Source organism: Rhinopithecus roxellana, chromosome 8, assembly GCF_007565055.1.
Source record: "Rhinopithecus roxellana isolate Shanxi Qingling chromosome 8, ASM756505v1, whole genome shotgun sequence".
In the NCBI taxonomy this organism is placed as follows: Eukaryota; Metazoa; Chordata; class Mammalia; order Primates; family Cercopithecidae; genus Rhinopithecus; species Rhinopithecus roxellana.
The window spans coordinates 94418733-94441814 of NC_044556.1; the positions used below are offsets into that span (position 1 = coordinate 94418733).

A 23082-nucleotide genomic window follows, 5' to 3' on the forward strand; every position below is an offset into this window, starting at 1 on the left:
CAGCTGGACACCAAGCAGCAGATCAATCATGAAAACGGCTGCTCAGCTCCGATCTGCCCTTCCCTCCGCAGAACTCAGGGGCACACAGCTCCCCAGGGCTGGTCACCCAAACAACAGCATTCCTTTCTCCTCAACCTCTCCCCAGGCTGCTTGAGAGAGAAAACTTCCCTCATCCTCCTTCGCACACACTAAATGCCCTGCAGGCATCTTCTTTCCAGTGACTGTGGCCCCAGGTCGTCACACATGGCCAGACACAGCTGAATCTCAGGCTAGATCGTGTTAGCACTGCTTCCACCCCTTGGATAAAATAAAATTCCCAGTGACTTCCTTAATATTTTGATAGGCTGAGTGGCTTATAAGCAAACTTGGATGTAAACACTAGGCCAGAAATTGGTTAACTGTGGTTTAGGACTCCTAATCTTACTCCGGATTTATGAAAATATGTCTTAGAATGGTGCGCACCAAGCGGTTCTCCCTGGCACTGCATCCTGCTGGCCACGTACCCTTTCCTGATGCTCCTCTGAAGGGAGGATGTTTAAAGCAATGAGCTCCAGCCAGTGTCCAATGGTGTGGAGCCACTTCCCTGTTGACACTCCCTGGGATCTGGAGGTCCATTTCCAGCTCTTTCCTCTTTTCTGCAAGAGCCATGGTGCCGCACATGCCTGCTGGGTGCTGGCACATGCCTGTGGGGATGTGAAGGCTTTGCATGGGTCCCTGGACCACACCTGAGGAGGTGCTGTCTTAGCACTGTGGCGGGCGGTGGGGCAGGCTCCCTGCACTGGAGGAAGCACCAGCAGGCTTTTGTGCATGAACAGAAACTCTGTTTGCTTTCCTGCCCTCCCCATGTGCCTTCTTGATTTTTCCCTTCTCTTTTTGCTTCTGTCTCCATCCTGGTTGCGTTCCCTCAGTCCCCTCTTTTTTTTGCCTGCCAGGTTTCTGATGGGTTACCTCTTTGAGGAAGAGAACCCTACCACCGTTCCAGAATACTCAAAGCAAGGTTTGAGGAGAGGATTAGGCAGGTGTGCATTTCACAAGGCTTTGTTTTTGTCGAGGAGAGCATCAGTGTCTGCCTTTAGTTCTGAGCAGCTCTTCTACTCCAGGCACCCGAGGATGGGTAGCTGTCACTGGTGTGTGCCTGTCCCTCCCTTCACCGCATCAGGGAGATATGTTGCCATCATCATAAGCAATAATAGCTGACTGTAACTCAGGCACTGTGCTGGGAACTTTCCATGCCCACAGAGTTAGTCCCTTCAGCAGCCCCGGGAGGGTGAGTGCTATTGCAAACCCCACTTTGCATGGATCCCAAAAAGGGGACCTTGGGACATTGGAAGCATCAGTAACTTGCTTGAGGTCACACAGCTTAGAAGAGGGGAGGAGGAATTTAGAATTTATTTATTTATCTTGTAACATTTATTTTTTGATATATAAATTTATATTTCCCTTTGTAGTTTATGTAAATGCTATTGTGCTTTTTTTTTTTTTTTTTTTTTTTTTTTTTTTTTTTTTTTTTAAGAGACAGGATCTTAACTATGTTGCCCAGGTTGGCGTTGAACTCTTGGGCTCAACCATTCAAGCCTCAGCCTCCCGAGTAGCTGGGACTGTGTGGGTTTAGAATTTGAATCCTTCCTCCTGAGCGGTGCTGTACCTTATGAACAGGCTGTTTGCCTGGAATTGAGAGGATGCCATTTTCCTCATAAACCTTTGCCCCACAAGCATGGGTGGACAGACAGCTGGGTGCTTTCCTTGGGTATATTTGGCAAACTGTAGGGGCTAGTGGACCAATTCTTTCATAGTTGGTTACAAAAGAAAAGATATAGCTTTCCCTCAGAAGAATTCATTCTCCATGAGATTGAGGTTCAGAAAATCTATTACATAAATCCCAAGCCCTGAGACCTCCAAATCAGTGGCTACTCTGTTGCTCCTCTCTCTCCCCCGACCTGGTCTCTCAGTGACCCCCACCATCTTTTCAAATCATAGCATGTTGGGACAAGTGTCCCAGGGAAGGCCTCTGTCAGTGTTTAGCTTACATTTCTTGGGTGTACCTTTTGGACACAATTTTCCCCCCAGGGATAAGGAAACCAGAAAACCATAGTGGATCAGCGTGCAGGAATGAGTAAGGGTGGCTCTGTGTGTGCGTGCGTGTGTGTGTGTGCATGTACGTGTGTGTGTCTGCATCTGTGTGTGTGCGTATGTGCGTGTGTCTGTATCCGTGTGTGTGCGCGCATGTGCATGTATGTGTGAATGTGCGTGTCTGCATCCGTGTGTGCGCATGTGCGTGTCTGCATCCGTGTGTGTGCGTGTGTGCGCATGTGTATGTGTTTGCATCCGTGTGTGCATGCGTGTGTATGTGTTTGCATCCGTGTGTGCATGCGTGTGTCTGCATCCGTGTGTGTGCGCGCATGTGCGTGTGTGCATCCGTGTGTGTGCGCACGTGTGCGTGTGTCTGCATCCGTGTGTGTGCTCATGTGTGTGTCTGCATCCGTGTGTGCGCATGTGCGTGTGTCTGCATCCGTGTGTGCATGTGCGTGTGTGCGCATGTCCGTGTGTGTGTCTGCATCCGTGTGTGTATGCATGTGTCTGCATCCGTGTGTGTGCGCATGTGTGTGTCTGCATCCGTGTGTGTGCGCATGTGCATGTGTGCACATGTGCGTGTGTCTGCATCCATATGTGTGTGCGCATGTGCGTGTGTGTGCATATGTGCGTGTCTGCATCCGTGTGTGTGTGTCTGCATCCATGTGTGTGCACATGTGCGTGTGTCTGCATCTGTGTGTGTGCCCATGTGCGTGTGTGTGCCTGCATCCGTGTATGTGTGCGCATGTGCGTGTGTGTGCGCGCATGTGTGTGTGTGTCTGCATCCGTGTGTGTGTTTTCCTCCAGGGCATTTTAAAGGCCTCGGCTATTATTAACATTGAATTGATTATCTATATTTAGGAAAAGCCCACTAAGGATGATTTGGGATGAGCTGTGAATCTGTGGTGTATATATAGATAGCTGCACACGCGTATAGTGCATATTTATGTCTGCACATACTCCTGGGCGTTGATATCTGCCTGTAGAATGCAGACATCTCTGTGCAGGGTTGTGGCCTATCGTCTCTTGATTGGCAATTGAAGTGTCCCATGTCCCCTTGTTAATAATAACTTATTTGAGGCTACATTGAGTTGGGGATGTGCAGTAGTGATTTATTTAGATATCGTTATAAAGACACAAGGCTGGTTGTAATAGGCTAATCAGAACAAGTGTATTCAAAGTGGCGAGTTTCAAACATGCTGTTTAGGAGGCTTCACACTTAGTTGCAGTGTTCAGAACATTGTTGAACCTCTGCTTTTGGCATTGTGGTCGCAGCTAGTCCATGAGCCTTATGAGAAAATTATGCTTGCCATTTGGTGCCTACTGTGAGTTTCTAACCAAGAACAAAATTTCCAAGCTCAATCACCTGCCTTATTCGTGACTCTTGGCTCCAAGTGGTTGTTAGCTGTTTCCAAAAAACAAATGTGCTTTAGAGGATAAACATTATGCTGTTGGCTCTGGGGGCCAACCCGTTAGGGGAGTTCCAGAAATATTTTGAATGATGACAGCATCATGGGAATACCGAGGGTCTCCCCAGGGGACTGCTTTGAAGAGGGGCACGTGCAGGTTGGTCATGTCTTTGTGTGAGTTCTGGGGTTCGAAAATAACTGACATATACTGGTTGTGTGTGTGTTGCCCGCACAGCTAACTTTAGACACCGAGCTTTGCAGACCTCTGAGAGCCTACTTTTGCTTTTCAGTTGTCTTTCATTTTGTACCCATTTGGTATTGTCTTGCTTGAGTCCTTGTGGAAATAGACCTTGAGTTCATTTCTTAAGTCCTTTTTACTTTCTACTGTTATGGAAAGGAAAAATATATATTTTATTTAGAAGGCAACAGGTGTACTTATGTTCTTCTCCTATGTGGTGGGTAGTGGAAATGTTTTAATTGCCTTCCTTTGTCTACTTTAACCTCATTTGTTTGCTAGTCTCTCAGCATGCGTGGTTTTGAATATGACCTGCACACACAGCAGATGTGATACAGAAACCAAACCCCCAAACCACACTGTCAGGGGACTCTAAAAATGTGAAAACACCTGGTTTTGGTTTCTTAGTCATTCTGTTTATCTGGTGAACTCTGTAGCTCCAAAAGTACGGCTTTGACCACTTAATGAAAGCATGTGGATAGTGACGTGAGGATGACCTGAAGATATGACTCCCTATCCTTTGGCCTAAGTGGCCCTTAAACCAGTCACATGCCTGGCTCAACTTTAAGAAGAAGTAAAGACATTGTCATCAGATCTATACAATGTCAAGAATATTACCTGGCCTGGATTTAGATGGAAATGAATTAAGTGTAAGTACTGATAGGTACTTTCTGGGGGTTAATTTTATTATTTTCTTTTCTTTAATTTTGATGGAGACCTGGAGACAGCAGAGGAAAAGACATCAATTCTTAAGCGTGTTGTGTGCTGGCGTGTTGTGTGCTGGCGTGTTGTGTGCTGGCGTGTTGTGTGCTGGCGTGTTGTGTGCTGGCGTGTTGTGTGCTGGCGTGTTGTGTGCTGGCGTGTTGCGAAACATTGCTGCGAAGAGCTGTCTGTCACCTGCAAGAGCCCTTCTGACCTTATCTGTGGCCGTACTGGACTTGTGACAAACTGGCATGTCCCCTTGTCACCAGTGGCATGTTAATATTACTTAAGGAAAATATAATTGAGTTCTCTCTACATCTACCTGTGGCATGAAAAAATCTCTCAGGTTGCATCATGTCCAGAAATAACTATGGTGGGGCCTAATGGGAGTAATTCCCTGGCTCCAGATATTTGGAGGAGGTGGGCAGCACTTCTCATTAGAGTGATTTGGAACCAAGGCAGCACATTTTCCTGCTGTTCCTGAACATTGAAGTTTTGCAGATCCTTGGAGGAATAAAAGCCACAGTCTTGGAACCTCCCACTTTGTTTTGGCCTAAGTCCTTCTTATGAATTCAGCAACCAAAATGGAGTCACGGGGACGGGTGGGACCTGCCGTAAAGGTCCCACCTGCATTACCCCCATGGCAGACTAGGGTTCAGTCTGTCTGAGAATGTGGTCTTTCTCTCTGAGAACCCAGTGGTGTGGTTAGTAACTCAGGGTTGTGGCCCTGTGGTTACTGTGCACTCATCAGCCCTCTGAACACTGGAAGAGCACACCATGGTGTCTGTACCACTGGCTGTTTTCAAGAGTGTTGTTCTTGTCCACCAAACAGACCACAGCCCTGCACTCAGATTTTGCTTTATTTGTTGATGAAGTTGGAAAGACTCCATGTGACCTGTAACCTGGTCTCCGCTAAGCAGTTGTTCTCTATTGTCAAATGTGAAGGCTACCCAAGCCTGGTTATGCATTGTTGGCTACCAAAGAGGGCCAAGCATTTGAAAGTGAACACCAGATTGGAGAATTCATAAATGAAGATGCAGTAACCCATCACACAGTTAGAGTGCAGGATCCCTTTCCCAGAAACAAAGTAACAGAGATGGGACTAAGGAAGGTTGTGTAGGCCAGAGAAGGGAGGGGGCTGTGGGGAGAAAGAAGGAATAGCTGGTTAGAATCTCCCCGTGTTTCTCAAGTTTGGCAGTTTCCTAGCGACCCCTCCCTAAGGAGTGTAGCAAGGCCTGGCTGGTGTTTGACAGCGTCACATATTTTAAATTAAAGGCAGAGTGAATAAGGAGAGATGAAAGGTTTACTGCGTTTGGATCGTGAGTCTTTCAGCCAAGATCGTGTCTTAAATTTTGTGTCTTGTAATATCGCATCTGTGGGATTTCGTCAATAATACTGACAAAATCTGAAGTTGTACAAAGGGATAGTGGGAGTTTGTCATCAGAGGTCGTAGATTTTGGTGGGTACGGGTGCTGCTTGCTTAGAGGGGTTTTAGGAGCTGCCTTCAGGCAGCGAGAAACTATGTGAAGGTAGGAAGGAGAACAGGCAACTTCAGCTTAGATGAAAAATTGTGAGCACTTTCCAATAGTGACATCCAGTATTCTGTTTAAGTGAAAAGCTGAACTCTTTTAAAACTCTTGCCATGCCTCATGTCATCATTTCTTCAGGATTGGAACCTGTGCCACTCCTAGAAAGGATTATTGGCAGAGTTTTAATGTCTCTCTCCTGTCTTTCTTCTCCTCTCTTCATTCCATGTGAATATACAAAGGAAGGTGGCTCCCTGCCCAGTGCTCAGAGATTGGGTGGAGGCAGCAAACAGACAGGTAGTGACCCTTCAAGCACGGAGAGGCCGCTGTGCAGAGGACGGGTGTGGGGGCTACAGCCAAAGAGGAGCGAGGAGCAGGGAGGCCTTTCGGGACAGAGACCCTGAGCCACACTTAAAGAATGATGAGGTTCCCTAGATGAGTGTATGGGGGCAGCCCCAGCAGAGCTGCGGAGATGGCAATGGGAACTTCCCAAAGCAGGAATGTGGGGGTGCTGTGCTAGGAGAGGGCTGTAGGAACATGCAGAGGGGAGACACAGGCAGGGCCAGATCGTGGGGGGCAGGCACCCCTCTGCAGAATGTGGAAAGGGTCTGGTGATGAGTATAGTTGAGGAGAGAGGGCAGCCATGCAGTTTTTGGGGCCTGCTGGGGTGCTCCGAGAGGGAGGGATGGAAAGTTCCGAGTCTGGATTCTTGAGACCTGGAGACCAGGGAACAGAGTGACCTTTGTTTTATAAGGGGGTTGCAGTTGAGGACTAATGGGTGCTGATGCCTCAAGGGGGCTTGGGGTGTGGGAAGAGAGGCCCCCGCCTCCATCCTACCTTACAGGTAGAAAGATGAGCGGGAATGAGAGTGGTTCAGAAGGCCATCCTCCCGCAGGCAGCCTCACTCACGTGCCTCAGTCTCTCCTCAGGAAAGTGTGCATGGGATTGTAATACCACATCTATGGGAAATGTCAGTGTTGACAAAAGTCTAAAGTTGTACAAAGGGATAGTGGGAGTTTCTCATCGGAGGTCGTAGATTTTGGTGGGTATGAGTGTTCCAGCCCGTATAACCCCACGTGCACACTTTCCTGAGGAGAGACTGAGGCACGTCAAGGAGTGACTGCACCCAGTGCAGGTTCAGCAGTGGCCAGAACGATCGTCCCCTTCAGGATCTGGAGTGAGGAGAAAAGGATTTATGGGACTGACACTAAACCATTCCTATAAAATTGCAACCTAATTGCTCAGTCTGGCGGTTTCCTCTTCCTGGTAGATGGTGAATGGAGGTGGGGGGAGCACACCCCCCCGTTTTTTTTAGATAGATGTTATTATTTTGCACTGCTTTTAGCACCTGGGAAAAACCCATTAAACAAATGTCCTGCCTCCCATTGCTGCCTGAGGCAAGGGCGTGTGACCAACACACCCCTGCTTTATTCAGAAACAGGGACTTTGTAGCGACCCTAAATCTGTGAGCCCTGTCTGAGCTGGTGCTACGTGATAAACTGATACCTCCTCCTTCATCTATGCGGAAGACTCTCTTAATAGTATAGTTTGATTTAAAATTCATTTTGAAGAGGTTTTTTTTTTTTTTTTTTTTTGAGATGGAGTCTCACACTCTCGCCAGGCAGGAGTGCAGTGGTGCAATCTTGCCTCACTGCAACCTCCGCCAACCGGGTTCAAGTGATTCTCCTGCCTCAGTCTCCTGAGCAGCTGGGACTACAGGCGTGCGGCACCATGCCCAGCTAATTTTTGTATTTTTAGTAGAGACGAGGTTTCAGCATGTTAGCCAGGATGGTTTCGATCTCTTGACCTTATGTTCCACCCGCCTCGGCCTCCTAAAGTGCTGGCATTACAGGCGTGAGCCACTGTGCCCGGCCGAGGGATTTGTATTTAATTTTAAAGAACTGGATCTATGTGAGCCCCTTGCAGTGGTGCTTGCTGTAATCCTCCTCAGTGATCCGCTCCCATGGTCAGTTCATCAGACACTTCTGGGTGTGTGAACTCTTTTGAGGTGTGAATTGTTGCGCTGTAATTCATTCCTCATCACCACGGTATTGCTGATGTGGCATGTAAGATGGGATGTCTTACAGGCCAAGACAGAGCCTCCCCTCGGTCCTTGCTGTGAAGCCAGCCGCCGTGGCCCTTGGCGCCCTCTGAGGAGCCATCTATCCCAGTGGCCCCGGGCTGTGCGGGGGATGCAGGCACAGACCGACAGGGATGATTCGTCCCAGATGCAGCTTTGCTTTCCTTCTCTGGAGTTTCTCATCACCAGCTGGGTGGCTGTAGAAAGGGTGTCGGAATCCTTGCCAATGCCCATGAGGGATCATCAGGCCCCGGAAGGCCTCTTAGGACCCTTCTGGCCATCTGGGGCCATCTGTCCTGTAGCATAGCCTCCCTGTCACACCCCACTCACCATGTGCAGGTACTTCTAGAGGCAAGTGCGCTGGAGAATGTGTGTGTGGGGTTATGGAGGAAAACAGGACCTTCGTTTGTCATGGTGTTTACAAGGATAGGTGTGTGTTCTCTAATGTTATATGGATTTTGTGGCCCTGAAGCCGTCAGCCACTTGGAGTTTTTGGGGGGCTCTGCCTCTTCCCTGAAGCTCTGTTCTGTGGAGGCCACAGAGCCCAGCGTCTGCATGGCTGCTTATTAAATACAGTGGGCCACTTGGGTCTTGTGCACCAGGAACGGAGCCACTGGCTTCTGGGTTGCCTCTGGAGTTGCTGGGTTTTGGATAGGGAGGTAAGGGAGAAAGTGAAGCAGGAATGATCTTAGAGAAGGGACTTTCATAAGGGTTTGTGTGGGTGGCGGGGTTGGGGGGAGGTGGGCTTTCCTTTTTTCCCCCAGGCTAGTCTCTCCTGAGTGTCACAGGGGCCTGAGTGTTGGCTAGGAGGTATCTGTCTTCAGGTCCTTCCTTGCTCCAGTCTCTTCTCCTCTTGGAAGTTCCTCTTTCTGCCAGAGCATCAGCTCAGGACAGGCCTCCTGAGCCCCCATCTTCCTATAAGTGAGGTACCCCGAGCCCCATCCAGGGCACCTGCACTTCCTGGTTCAGGAACATCTCTTGCCTCAGCACTGTTGAGAGCAGCTCAGCCTGGCACTTTCTGGATGTTTGAGTCAGTGGAGAGGGTTTTCTGGATTATCAGCAATACTTCCGCCAGCTCCTTCTTCCTGAAGCCCCCGCGACACTTGTGAAGCACACACCCTGCTTTTACTCAGTGGCCAAATGCTGCTGCTAGCGATGCATCAGTCATTCGGTGTATTTTGGGCTCTCTCATAATTTTATGATGAGTTTGCTGTTCGTTTGTAGTCTGTTTCTAATCTGGCTCATTAGGAATTAGCAAAACTTGTCTCTTGCTCAAAATAGATTGTGTTGCCAGGATTCAAAGCCAAATTCTGACTGCAGATATGCTGTGAATTTTTCTGTTTCTCAAGACTTTTTTCTTTCCTGTCCCATAACCTGTTAGTTACTGGTGTAGCAAATCCACAAATTTAACTCTTTATTATTTTATTTTTTAGAGATGAGATCTTGCTCTGTCACCCAGGCTAGAGTGCAGAGGCGTGATCGTGGCTCCCTGAGGCTTCAAACTCCTGGGCTCAAGCGATCCTCCTTCCTCAGTCTCCTACATAGCTGGGACTATAGGTGTGTGCCACCATGCCTGGCTAACTTTTTAATTTTTTGTAGAGATGGAGTCTTGCTGTATTACCCAGGCTGGTCTCAAGCTTCTGACCTCAAGTGATCTTCCCCCCCTCGGCCTACCAAAGTCCTGGAATTATAGAAGTGAGCCACTGCACCTGGCCCGCAAATTTAAGTCTTTCAAAAGGAAACAGTACACCTAAGGGTCCTTACTTTTTTTTTTTCCCCAGAATTCTGTCATTAAAAAGAATAAGTTCAGCGTTCGTTTTAGACTCAGGGTGCATGTGCAGGTTTGTTCATGCGTATTTTGCATGCTGCTGGGGATTGGCCGAGTGTCCTTCTGCTGTGACTGGTTGCCCTGACACTGAAGAGGCTGCTGAGTTCTGTTAGTCACTCAGCATCAGTGCACTGGATCTGAAAGGACCACAGGTTGTCCCCAAGCCAAGCTCCCAGCTCCACAGAGCAGGCATTGCTTCTGCAGCTTCCTGTGGACAGGCATCACCCATCTGCTGAAGTACACTGAATGGGCACAATGGCAGAATTACTGCCTTGAGATCTGCATGACCTCCATGTTCTTCCTTGTCGAACGTGGAGTCCAAATCAACCATCCCTGCAGTCCTCTCCTGTCTCTGAAGCTTTGAGTGAGCCGATGCCCATCATTGTGAAACTTTCTAGTCCTGATACCTCTTGCACATGAAAATCTCTCTGCTATTTGAAGACCTTTCTCATGCTGCCCTCTACTACCATCCATATCTTTCTTCTGTAAGCTAAACCTCTCTGATTGCTTCACATGATAAGGTTTTGAGGGATTTCTTCACCTACCCCACTCCACTGCCTCAGCCATCATAGCCTGGCTCATAATAGCCACCCAGTGGCTTAGGAGAAGCACTTAGCATGGGGTCTGGCACTTAGAAACCACTCATTAGATGCTCATTTCTGGACGCTGCTGGGCACTGGCAGATGTTAAGGACTCCCTGTGCTCAGCAGACTGTGAAGGGTTTGGGAGCCTGGTGTTTACCCCCACTGTTGGGTGAGGTGCTTCAGGGAACACCAGTTTGACACAGAGGCAGTTTGGGGTTTACTAGGGAGTCAGCCAGTGTGAGTCACATGGTATCAGGAACACTGGGGGTCGGGGGCTGACCCCTGTGTCTCCCCTGAGTAGGACGCTCCCATGCAGGGGCAGAAGGACAAGCAGCCCGGAGCTGCTGCCTGGCTGTGCCCGTAGTGGGATTTCTGCTGATCAAGAGTCTGGAATTTACACTCCAGCAGGTTTGGAAGTCTCAGCGACAGCTCCTGTGTGTTCAGTCAAGCTTGGCTGACCGTGGCTAAACCACTTTAATGAGTTTGTGGGACACCAGCGAAGCTGCAAACTGGGACGGGATGGAAGCTGAGTGGGGTAGGCAGGGGCTCAAATGGGAAAGCAGTGGGAGGGCTGGCCCACACTCGCGACTGCCCTGCGTCTTATGGGAGCAGAAAGGTGGAGGCTGAGCCTGAGACGGGGTAGGAACCCTTCTTAGGAGCCTGCCAGGCACCCTCCAATATAAAAATTTAAAAATTTTAGGTATTAAAAAAATTCTAGGCATCTAGCTAGGCTTGAGAAAGAAATCAACAACCTAATAAACAAGATAGTTTAAAATAGTATCTAAAAAGCTAGTCACAAAATGTTTTGTTTTTTATAAAAATTAAATAACATATGTCCCTGAGTCGTTTTTTAGAAACCTGGACTCCCACCAAATAATAAATGCTGTCTGTGGCACATAGACCTCAGGTAACGGAAAACTGAGGACAAAACTTTGACCGCCAGTTTTTTTTTTTTTTTTTTTTTTTTTTTTTTAATTTCTTTGCGAGGCCTGGAGGAAGACACTTCCACAGGGCAGATGCTAACATTCATTTCTGCTGATCCCAAATTTCTAGACAAAGCTTTGCCTTCTTAACTAATAGCAAATCAAAAAACCTTTGAATCCACCTTTGACCTGTGGGCCCTGCTTTGAGACATCCCACCTTTCTAGGTCAATCCCACACAGAGCTTTCATGTATTGACTTAGGACTTTGCCTGTAGCCTCTGTCTCTGCCTTTAAAAACCCTTACCTATAAGCCATCTGGGAGTTAGGTCTTAAACACTAGCCGCCCAGTTCTCCTTGCTTGGCACCCTGCAATTAAAACCTCACCTGGGCGACAGAGCGAGACTCCGTCAAAACAAACAAACAAACAACAACCCCCAAAAAGACTTCGCACTGTCTCGCTGCTATCCTGATGTCAGCGTTTAGCTCCACTGCACCAGGCAAGTAGACCGAAGTTCGGTTTGGTAACAAGCCTTGGAGAGATAAGTCAGGGGCTTGGCTGGTCCAGGTGTGGGGTCCTGTTGGAGGCCGCAAGAGTGAGGGTGGTGATCAACTCAGTATACCACTGGAGGCTATATAAGTAAGCAGCAAACTGTTTCTCATAAATGCAGAATGTAGGCAAACTGACAAACTGCGTCTGCCACGCAGAAGGGATGCTGAGGGCAGTTACGACCCAGGCGCAGGTGTTTCTTATGATTAGGCATAATTGAAGCCTGCTAGTAACAATATGAACCTGTGGTCAATTAAGCAGCTGACCAATGGTTACCTCCTTCCTGCTCTTGTTACCCAATAAATACAAAGCACTGTAGAAGCTTAGGGGGCTGCGTTTGCTGACTAGAAGCAGGTAGTCTTTTCCTCTTCTCTCTTCTTCCTCATGCTAGCCTTTCCTTGAAATGGTTACTTTTGTTTTTTGTTATTTCTGCATTCGTCCCTTCATTCAGTCTCGTAATGACAGTCTCAAGTAGCAGTAACAGTAGTAACTGCTGTAATGACGGTCTCAAGTAGTAACTGTGGCAGTCAGCAAGGGGGTCCTGGGGGTAACTGTCTTCTGATCTGGTTTTCACTGCCCCAAAATAGATAGGGGTAGGGGAGACCAGGACGTCCAGCCTGAGAACTGTTAAATCACCCGGATTTCCTAGGGGAAGAATACACCAGACTCCTTTCCTGTCCAGGGGCTTGGTGGCCATCTCTCCAGCTGATACTGGGAACCTCACAGGGGGATGAGGCTGCCTTCCATCACAGCTCCTTGAACCCTGGGAAAGCCCACAGAGGCTGAGTCCTGCACCCCCTCCAGTTGGCTCTGTCTCTTCCTCTGGTTTTCCTGCAGGGCTGGGTCTTGCTGAGAATGTGAGATTGGGAGCCATGAGGAAGGGACTGTACTAGAGTGGTGACATGCAGACTGCCTTGGAGCTTGCTTGGAAAGAGGTAGAAGATAGTGGTACATAAACAGAAAAGGCAGTCTATGCATTTCTTGAAGCAGGTACAAACCAGTGGTTGAAAGAATTAAACCAGCCATTTAAAAAAATGTGACCATTTTGTTGCAAAATAAAAGACTGCTAAATTGATTGTTTCTCTTCTTTCTAAATTCCTCTAAGAATATCCAAGTGTCTATTGTGCTGTCTTTCTTTTGCCCTGGAATTGTGTTTCTTGAGCGTGGGATGAGAGGGTAAGATTCTTCCTCTGTCATCCTCCACCCTGTTATAGAACTGATGCATATTAATTATAAAAATACAGCCGAACATAAGGAAGCAGGAAGAAGGAACACATAATTCATGCCACGTAAGCATCCCCACCACGGTGCCTTCTAGGCTTTATTCTGTTTGATTGTTTAATATACTCACGGTAACAATATGTTGCAGTTTGGTTTTTTTCTCTGCCTTGAAAATTTTAACACTATATTGTATTTTTACATGATTTAAAAATCTTTTATTAACATTGTATGGGTATGTTCAATCTACCTAGCTAATTTGGTCTTTTAACTTACGATGAACCTTTTTGTGTAAACTTTTGCAATACATTCTTCACTATTTCCTTAGAATAGATTTCTAAAAGTGGAATTACAGGGTCAGAGAGTTTGAACACTTTTAAGGCTTTTGATAGATGTTCTCAATTCCTTTCCAGAAAGGTTGTACCGGTTTACACTCAGACCAGAAGACTCTTTTGTACCTTTGCCACATTGTTAACATTTGCAAATAAAATCTTTGTTTATTGCCTAGGTGGTAGTTGATATTTCTATTTTGAGTTCTTCTTTTTTTTTTTGTTTTTGAGACAGAGTCTCACTCTGTCACCCAGGCTGGAGGCTGGAGTGCAGTGGCACGATCTCAGCTCACTGCAACTTCCACCTCCCTGGTTCAAGCGATTCTCCTGCCTCAGTCTCCCGATTAGCTGCAATTATAGGCATGCGCCACTACGCCCGGCTAATTTTTTTGTGTTTTTGGTAGAGGCAGGGTTTCTCCATGTTGATCAGGATAGTCTCGAACTTCTGACCTCAGGTGATCCGCCTGCCTTGGCCTCCCAAAGTGCTGGGATTACAGGCATGAGCCACCATGCCCGGCCTCAATTTTGATTTCTTTAGTTCTCCTGAATTGAAAAGTGTCTCGTGTGTTACCTGATCCCATAGCCTGCTTTTCGCATACTTTGTATTAGCTATTTAATAAATATTACAAATCGCAACCCTTTCTCTAATTTTAGGTGAGATTTTCCCCACAATTTTCCTTTTGTTTTTTAAAATAGAGAGGAGACTTAACTTTATGTAGTTAAATTCTCATTCTTTTGCTTTCTGGTTTCCTCCATTTCTTTTAAGCTTAGAAATGCTTGTCTCATCCAGAAATCAGATAAGTAATACTTAATTACATATTACTCTGATACTTGGTTGGTTTGCTTGATTTGATATTTAACTCTTCATCTACCTGGATCTTTTTTTCTTTTTTTTTTTGGTGGAGTCTTGCTCTGTTGCCAGGCTGGAATACAGTGGCGCCATCTCGGCTCACTGTAAGCTCCGCCTCCCGAGTTCACTCCATTCTCCTGCCTCAGCCTCCTGAGTAGCTGGGATTACAAGTGCCCGCCACCATGCCCAGCTAATTTTTGTATTTTTAGTAGAGACGGGGTTTCACCGTGTTAGCCAGGATGGTCTCAATCTCCTGACCTCGTAATCCGCCTGCCTGGGCCTCCCAAAGTGCTGGGATTACAGGCGTGAGCCACCGCGCCTGGCCTATTTGGTATTTTTGAGAAGTGCAGCTCTAAGTTGGTTTTATCCCCTTCTCCCGGTTTCTAACCAGTTGTTCAGGTGAGACAGCCATTTGTTATTTCTTTGTTTTCAGAGAAGCTGTATCTACCTACCTATTGTCTGTCCCTCTCAGTCCTCCCTTCATTCTGGGCTGGGCCCAGGAAGAGGGCATCCAACCCAGACCTGGTGGAGAGGAGCAGCTTTTTTTAAGGCCAGTAGTATTCGGTATTTATAAACTCCTTCTGTATCAGCTCACGAGACATCTCACAGTTGTACTCTTCGCCTGCCTGGCTGTGTACCTGAGAGGAGCTGGGCGTGGGGTGGGATGGCAGCGAGCAGGCGAGGTGTCAGGGCAAGCCCACCAGCATCGCTCCCATGTCATCTGCACTTCAGTATTGGATTCCTCCCCGTGGACCTGGTGCTCAGAAAATCCAAGGCCAGTCTGGGTGCTACCACTTGCTTACACAAATCACTGAGTCGTCTGTGTCAGCCAGTTTCACCGCTGTATTTGAGTATGATCAGTGTGAACTAAAAACCTGTTTGGCCTGCCTGTTACGAAGCTTAAATGAGACAAAGTATCTGAGAGTGTTTCAAATCATCTAAAGCATTGCGCTCATATAATTTCAAGGCAATATTAATGTATTAATTTGAGCCTTTAGGTGCTAAGGATTGTAAGATGCACCATCATTTTATCAATTTTAAGATGCATTCCCCATTTCGGAGATGCCAGAACAGGAAAGGCCGTGCATCCTGGAATTGGTGTTTGGTCCTGACTCTCATGGGGGGTGAGAAATGGTAGAGGCAGTGTCCTAGACTCAGGGGTGGGGTTGCAAGGGGTATAGAGGAAGATAGTCATGGATACCCATATTTTATTCTCTGATGGTACAGAATCTTCATTTTGGACTGATTCCTACAGCTCTGTTTTCTCTTTGTAATTCCACTTTGTGATGCAGGTTTTAGAAGAGAAACCATTTCTTCATCTCATTTCCATTGTGCTAACAGAGAAACTCTGCATTCAGTTGAGGTGCTTTTTACTTTTCTTTCAGTGGATTGTCAGGCATGAGCCATGGAAGCCGTCAGAATCAGGTTTCTGTGTGGAAATCACACGGCGGGGAGTTGGAGGCACAAAATGATCTTAATGATGTACACATCTTCCTGCTCCCTTGTGGAGCTGAGAGTGGGGGGCCCTTTGCAGTCTGGCAGGCTTGGCTCTGGATTTGAATTCAGTCTCTGCTGTTTATCACTTGAGGGATCTCAGATGAATGCTTTCTCCCCTTCCCCTTTCCCTTTCCCTTTCCTTGAGACATAGTCTCCCTGTGTCACCCAGGCTGGAGTGCAGTGGTGTGGCAGCCTCGACCTCCTGGGTTCAAGCAGTCCTCTTGCCTCAGCCTCCTAAGTAGCTGGGACGACAGGCGTGCACCACCATGCCTGGCTGATTTTTTCATTTTTTTTTTTTTATAGATGGGGATCTCACTCAGTTGCCCAGGCTGGTCTTGAACTCCTGGTCTCAAGCGAGCCCCCCACCTCCGCCTCCCAAAGTGTTAGGATTACAGGCATGAACTGCTGTACCTGGCCAGGTACTCTCTTTCTGATCCTTAGTTTTCTCTTCTGTAAAGTGAGGATAAAAAGATATATTCTGGAGGATAAAAAGATATATGTCAGAAGAATTGAATGAGCTGCATGTGTAAAGCCCTAGCAGAGTTTCCTGGGTTTACGGGAGGCATTCAGTCAACATATCCTCCTTCCTGTCCCTCTCAGGAGTTGGAGGGTGGCGCAGCAGAGGAAATTTAGGTTTTCACTCTCCTGGGGGTTGGTCAGGTAACTATGATCGAAGCTGCACACGTCGTTTTAGTGCCACATTGATTGGGACGTGCCTGATCATTTGCTTCTGGTCTGACTGTCCCAGATCACTGTCAGCACATGTCTGGCACCAGCTGTGCTCCGGTGACCCTGCCATAGAGCTCCAGTAGAGAGTGGGGCCTGTGCCTGGTTGCCTGAGTTGTTGAATTGTACTCTTTAGACATCGAACCTAGTGTTTCAAAGCACACATTCGTCTGTGAGGCCTGTCTGCCCCGATTTCTCTCCCGGGTGTGAGTTCCAGCACATGCATGCACCCCCTCACTGCCCCCCATCCAGAGCCACAGACTGCCTTGTCGGAATACGTCCAGCCCTAATGAGGGAGGCGTTGTCTTCAGATCACACACTCCACGGCGGCTCTGCTCTGCCCCTTCTGAAGCGCTGGGTGTGAGAAAGGACTTCAGAAATAATGGGGGCAGTGTTCTGCTTTGATGCTATTATTAGAATTTTCCAAACACCGCATGTTTGTAACTTCACAGGGACTTGGAGAGAGGCGAGTGGGAAGGGGTTGCTGCTAGTGCCATTGTACGGAAAGCTCAATGGCATTTATCTGGTCCAAGGTCATTCAACAAGAACAGGTTGAAATAACCCTCAGACCGAAGAGCCAGCTGTCTGTGCATTTCGCTTTTCCCACAGTTCAGCCGGGAGTCTGCTTCACGGATGCTTTCACCACACGCGCAGTGAAGCCAGACACATAGGCCCTGCCTGGTTGGGGGCGAGAGCATTTTTCCATAGTCGGTGGGCTGTTCCGAAGCTAAGAGACCATTTCCTTGAACCAAAAGTCTGATTCTTTCCTGCTGGAGCTCCTGTTTTCACACTCATTTCCTTGGGGAGTGGAGCTCAGGCATGTGGACTGTTCCCACCCCCACCTCCCCCCAGTAAGCTTTGGGGGAGCCAAATAGTGCTTCTCATTGGAGCCTGAGTGGATGCAAGGAGTCACACATGCTTTGTGGAAAGGAATCAGTGACATGTCCTGCTACTCTGGACCTCGAGCATGGAGCTTCATGTAGGCTGGGGTGAGGTTGGTTCTGTGTGACAGCCTGCACAGAGGTGGTGGATGTGGCTGAAGCCACTTCTAATTCATGCTGTGTTTGGGCCAGATGTCCTGGGTGGTTGGGAGGGTCTGCCGTGGAGGTACCCATGGTCAGAGAGCCTGCAGGCTGCAGTGGCTGACCTCTCTCCTCCTCACCTGGCATTGCTGAGCGGGTGCTTGCTGGGCGTTCTCAGCTGGGCAGCCAGCCGAGGCTGTCACAGCGACAAGGGAGGAATTATTTTCTCTTCAAGGGGTGGATGTGAATTACTTAATTATTTGCAGAAGGGTCGTTGCTTTTTACTTACATTCTCCTGGTTTCTCCCCAGTGGGAGCAGCAAGACCCCACTGCGACAGGCTCATCAGCATCTTGTCACAGCTGTGGATGTTTGCTATGCTTTCTGGATGAGTTCCGCTCTAGATTGCAACCCGGTTTAGCTACACACATTGAAAAGGAGAAGAAAAAAGTACAGATAAGCTAGGATTTGGCTCAGGATTGATGTTGTATAGGGTTTGACTTTTATTATCTTTCACTCATGGAAATTGAAACATATTCTCCTTTGATTTCTGTTGATGTTGTTGGAAATAGAGATTTCCTTCAAGTCTTTAAACAGCATTATTATAGTTTCCTAGGTTCTTAGTTTTGATTTGTTTTACAAGCAGTTATGCTTCATTCTAATTCTCCTGCATCCATTTTACCTTTTTCTTTTTGGATTTTGTTCAGTGATGACTTAATAGAAAAAACACCTTGCATGTCGTTGTGTGCGTCTTTTCCAGACCTCTGTATGTAGCCTCTTCTCCTTTCATCTGCCATTGCACAAGTGTTACTGGAAAGGGGTCCTGATCCAGACCCCAAAGGAGGGTTCTTGGATCTTGCTCAAGAAGGAATTCAGGATGAGTCCATGGAGTAAAGTGAAAGTGAGTTTTTTAAGAAAATAAACAGGGCCAAGCACGGTGGCTCAGAGCGCCTGTATTCCCAGCACCCTGGGAGGCCAAGGTGGGTGGATCACCTGAGGTCAGGAGTTCGAGACCAGCCTGGTCAACATGGTGAAACCCTGTCTCTACTGAAAATACAAAAATTAGCCAGGCATGGTGGTGTGGTGTGCGCCTGTAATCCCAGCTACTTGGGAGGCTAAGGCAGGAGAATCGCTTGAACCCAGGAGGCAGAGGTTGCAGTGAGCCGAGATCATGCCATTGCACTCCAGCCTGGGTGACACAGCAAGACTCTATCTCAAAAAAACAAAAACAAAAACAAAACAAACAAAAAAAAACACAAAAGAATGGCCACTCCATGGGCAGAGCAGTGGCGTGGGCAGCTTGACTGAGTATACTTATGGTTATTTCTTGATCATATGCTAAATAAAAGGTAGGCAATTTGTGAGTTCCCTGAGAAAGGGGCAGAGATTTTCCTGGAACTGAAGGTTCCTCCCTCTTTTAGACCTTCTTGGGAAACTTCCTGATATTGCTGTGGCATTTGTAAACTGTCATGGCACTGGTGGGAGTGTCTTAGCTATTGTGTTATCGTTAGCATATAATGAGCAGTGAGGATGACTAGAAGTGGCTTTCGTTTCCATCTTGGTTTTGGTGGGTTTTGGCAGCTTCTTTACTGTATCCTGTTTTATTTATCAGCGGGTTCTTTGTGACCTGTGTGTCATGCTGACCTCCTGAATGCCTAACCTCCTGGGAATGCAGCCAGTAGGTCTCAGCCTCATTTTACCCTTTTCAAGATGGAGTTGCTCTGGTTGGAACACCTCTGACAAGAGTACTCAGTGTCGACCCTCACGGGGGTTATGGTGTGAGGAAACCAACAAGAGCTTCTGGCTTTGCTAGCTGCTACTTCCGGTTGACCATTGACAGTCACTTCACCTGGCTAAGGTCCCCTCACCTCACTGTTCGAACGGTATCTAATCCCATTTCAGAGACTTATATTTGAATGAAGACATGTAGATGAGAACATCAGGGTCCTCTTGCTAAATCTGAAGAATCCCGATGTTATCGTTGAAGCCAAGTGCTCCTTCCTGGCCACATGTGTCCCTTCTGATGAGAAGTTGATCCCTCTCCATTCCCTGCTGCAACTTCCAGGCTGCATGGGACACACCAAGACCCCTCTTCTAGGCTAAGACAGCACAGTGCAGTCTGGAGTTCAGGGTCTCAGCCGCTGCCTTCAGCAACGCCTCGCTCCTTCTGCCCCATGAAGGGAGGACGGTTATTCTGCAGCAAGGCTGCTGGCGCTGGGCCTGGAGGAAAGCCGCTCATACCCCACACATGGGAAACGTGGAAGCAGGTGTGAGAAAGAACCATCTGAATCAAGGAAAACTGGGACATACACATCTTTGTTTGTTGTTGTTAGTTTTATTTTTTAATTTGTAATTTTATTCTTTGTTGTTGTTTTTTTCTTTTTTGAGACACAGTCACCCTCTGTCGCCCAAGTTGGAGTGCAGTGGCGCGATCTCGGCTCACTGCAGCCTCCGCCTCCTGGGTTCAAGCGATTCTCCTGCCTCAGCCTCCTGAGTAGTGCGCCACCACACCCAGCTAATTTTTGTGTTTTTAGTAGAGACCGGGGTTTCACCATGTTGGTCAGGCTGCTCTCGAACTCCTGACCTCATGATCTGCCTGCCTTGGCCTCCCAAAGTGCTGGGATTACAGGTGTGAGTCACCACACCCAGCCTTTATTTTTAACGTTACTTTTAGGTTTGGGGATCCGTGTGAAAGTTTGTTATATAGGTAAACTGGGACAAACATCTTGAAATTAAAACAGAGCCAGAAAAACCATAGTCATGCTGAGGTTCCCTTTGGGTCCAAGCCTAGTGGCCTGAGTGAGTGGATTTGCAAGGCTGTGTGCTTTTCAGGGCTGTGGGCACTTAGTGTGGAGTGTTTAGAATGGGTGATTAATTGCTGATAGTTCTGAATTACAAATAGTCGCAGTATTGGAGAACATTGTGTGGTTTTTACCCCATCCTCTTCAGCCTCTAAAGGAAAAACAGAGTGAAAGCCTTGGTTCTTGGGTGCATCTGCCGAGGTGAGGCTGTTTTCCAGCTTTCCTTAGAATCCAGTCATTGTTGGTGCTTTGGCCTGAGTGTGCAGAGCACCTGACCGGGGTAGAGGTTTCTGCCAGCGGAGGGAGTTGCTGAGTCGGGTTGAACGCCTTCTGTTTGTATTTGTGCTGGGCTGGAAACTCTAAGCCTATCACGCAGTCCAGACCCAGCACCTGTTCCACTGACAACAGCTAGAATTGTGAGAAAATGGCCACCAATGGAAAGAGCAGTAGAATAGTAAGGGATTTTTTGTTGTTTGGTAAACTTCCAAGGAAAATACAAGCAAAGTACTGCGAGCCTAATAATTTGCCATTGCTGGACTAAGGGGTAAGGTAGGATTAACTGGTGTATTAAAGGAAATCCAGTTTTGTTCCCAGCTATGAAGATTACTTAGGTTAATGGAGGGTCATTTTGCTTTGGGCTGTTATGGAAAGAATCTACTTGGAATGAAGTTCCTTCAGCTCCTGGGAACCTGTAATTGTCCTGTGGGCTGGTCATTCAGGTTGTACATTCACAGACTCACAGAATTGAGTAGCCTTGGAGGGAAGGGACCATAAAGATGAATCAGCCCAGCCTTCCTCAGACATCCTGCGACCACCCCAGGCCCAGAGAGACTGTCCCTGGTTCAGGCTGCCGAGTCCCTGCAGCAGCTGGACTGGAACTGTCTGCTGAGTGCGCCCTCCCCCACGGGGCTTCTGTCTGCTTCTTGGACACTGCTTTCTTCCCCTTGGGGGTCAACTTTTTAATGGCCGGCTCACCTCTGCCTGAGAGGAGGAATGAATCCCAAGGCAGGGCAGGCAGGGTAAAGGGGGCTGGGCTTGGGTTTAGGGGATGGCTCACCTCTGCCAGCCTGTGCTTCATGTTTGGAGACAGGTGATGGTTAACCAGGCAACAGTCCCTGCCAGGTAGTGTGTACACAGACAGTAGTGTGGCTGGTAGGTTTGGCCAAGGCCTGGAGTTGAATTCCTATCCCTGCCACTGCCTGGCTCCACTGCCCTGGGCCAATTCCCTGCCCTTCCCAGTGCGCCAGCCCCTGGACAGCAGTGCCCAGGTGACGGAGAGTGGTCTCTGTCCTGCTGAAGGGATGGGAGCACAGTGGCGCTTGACTTCCCGTGAAGCTGCTGTCCGTTGCTATAGAAATCCAGTCTCAGAACCAGGAGTACTGTCGGTGGTGCTCAGGAAACTTCACCCTTCTTCCAGCCTGTACTTCCTGGAGTGACACGCTGCCACAGCTGGAGGCTTCTCTGCAAACGTGTATTCTGGTTTTATCTTCTCCCCTCCCACAATGAGTTCTGTCTGTGTCAAGTGTTTAGAGATCATTCGAACCTTTCTTCTCACCCCTCCCTTCCCCTTTTCCTCAGGGAAAAGCTTGTGTATGACTCAGTAGTAAATGAATTGTCTAAATCATTTAGCATAACACAAAATAATGTGGCTCCCAGTAGTGTATGCCATTACACAACCCACTGTACAGTATTTCAGTGTATTCAGATTTCTTTTCCATTACCTAGTGATAGTGTGGAAGGGAAGATATGTATCCTTTCGAGTTCTGAAATAGCTATATTCTTATTTTCTCTGCTTTTGTGTCATCATTGAAAAATTCCAGCATTCCTTGCAAATGTGTATCTATTTGGAAACAAACCACAAACGAAACAAGAATGCATAGATCTGTAGATAGCCATGCTTAAAGACATTCTCTTTCTTCAAGGGGGGTGTGAGTGAACGTGAATTAGATCAGCCCACAGGAGAATAGTAGGAACTGATGTATTTTGTTGGCAACATTTGCTGACAGTGTGTCCCAGAGTCTTCATATTACAGCTGGGAGGAGAGAGCTTGCCCATCTTAACACTGCGCAGAAGGGAGTCGTTCAGGCTCTGGCTCCAGACCTGGGCTGGGTTCCTTGCTTTGTTTTTAATCTTTAAAAGTTGGTAAAATACATACACCATTAAAATTTACTATCTTAACCATCCTTAAATTTACAGCTCAGTATCCTCACCTATCCACAGAACTCTTTCATCTTGCAAAACTGAAACTCTGTCTCATTCAACACTAACTCCCTTCTCCCCTCCCCTCCCCCTGGCAACTGTCCTTCTACTTTCTGTCTCCATGAATTTGACCCCTCTAGGTTCCTCATGTTAGTGGAATCATCCAGTATTTATCTTTTTGTGACTGGCTTATTTCACTTAGCATAATGCCCTCAGGGTTCGTCCATGTTGTGGCACGCATCAGTATTCGCGTCAGAATTTTCTCCCTATTTAAGCCTGAATATTCCATTGTATGGTTGGACCACATTTTGTTGATCCAGTCACCCGTTGATGGACACGTGGGTCCTTATGGCTATTGTGAATAGTGCTGCTATGAAATATGGGTGTACAGATATCTCTTCAAGACCCCACTTTCTTTTGTTTTCTTCTCCTTTTTTTTTTTTTTCTGATTTTTTGAGACAGGGTCTCGTTCTGTTGTCCAGGCTGAAGTGCAGTGCCACAATCCTATTTCACTGCAGCATCAAACTCCTGAGCTTAT

At 47.5% G+C, this 23082-nt stretch overlaps 1 protein-coding gene across 3 annotated transcripts in view; it reads left to right on the forward strand.

Moving 5' to 3' along the window:
• GALNT2 (polypeptide N-acetylgalactosaminyltransferase 2) overlaps positions 1–23082 on the forward strand; it is a 218637-nt gene that overhangs the window by 55076 nt on the left and 140479 nt on the right. The window contains exon 1 of one of the 3 annotated variants that reach the window (XM_030935464.1): positions 4245–4364. The exons of the other annotated variants lie outside the window; for them this stretch is intronic. Coding sequence (XP_030791324.1) covers positions 4317–4364 — 48 coding nt within the window. The 5' untranslated portion in view covers positions 4245–4316. Of the gene's footprint in view, positions 1–4244; positions 4365–23082 lie in introns of those variants that run through there. 3 annotated transcript variants of the gene reach the window in all.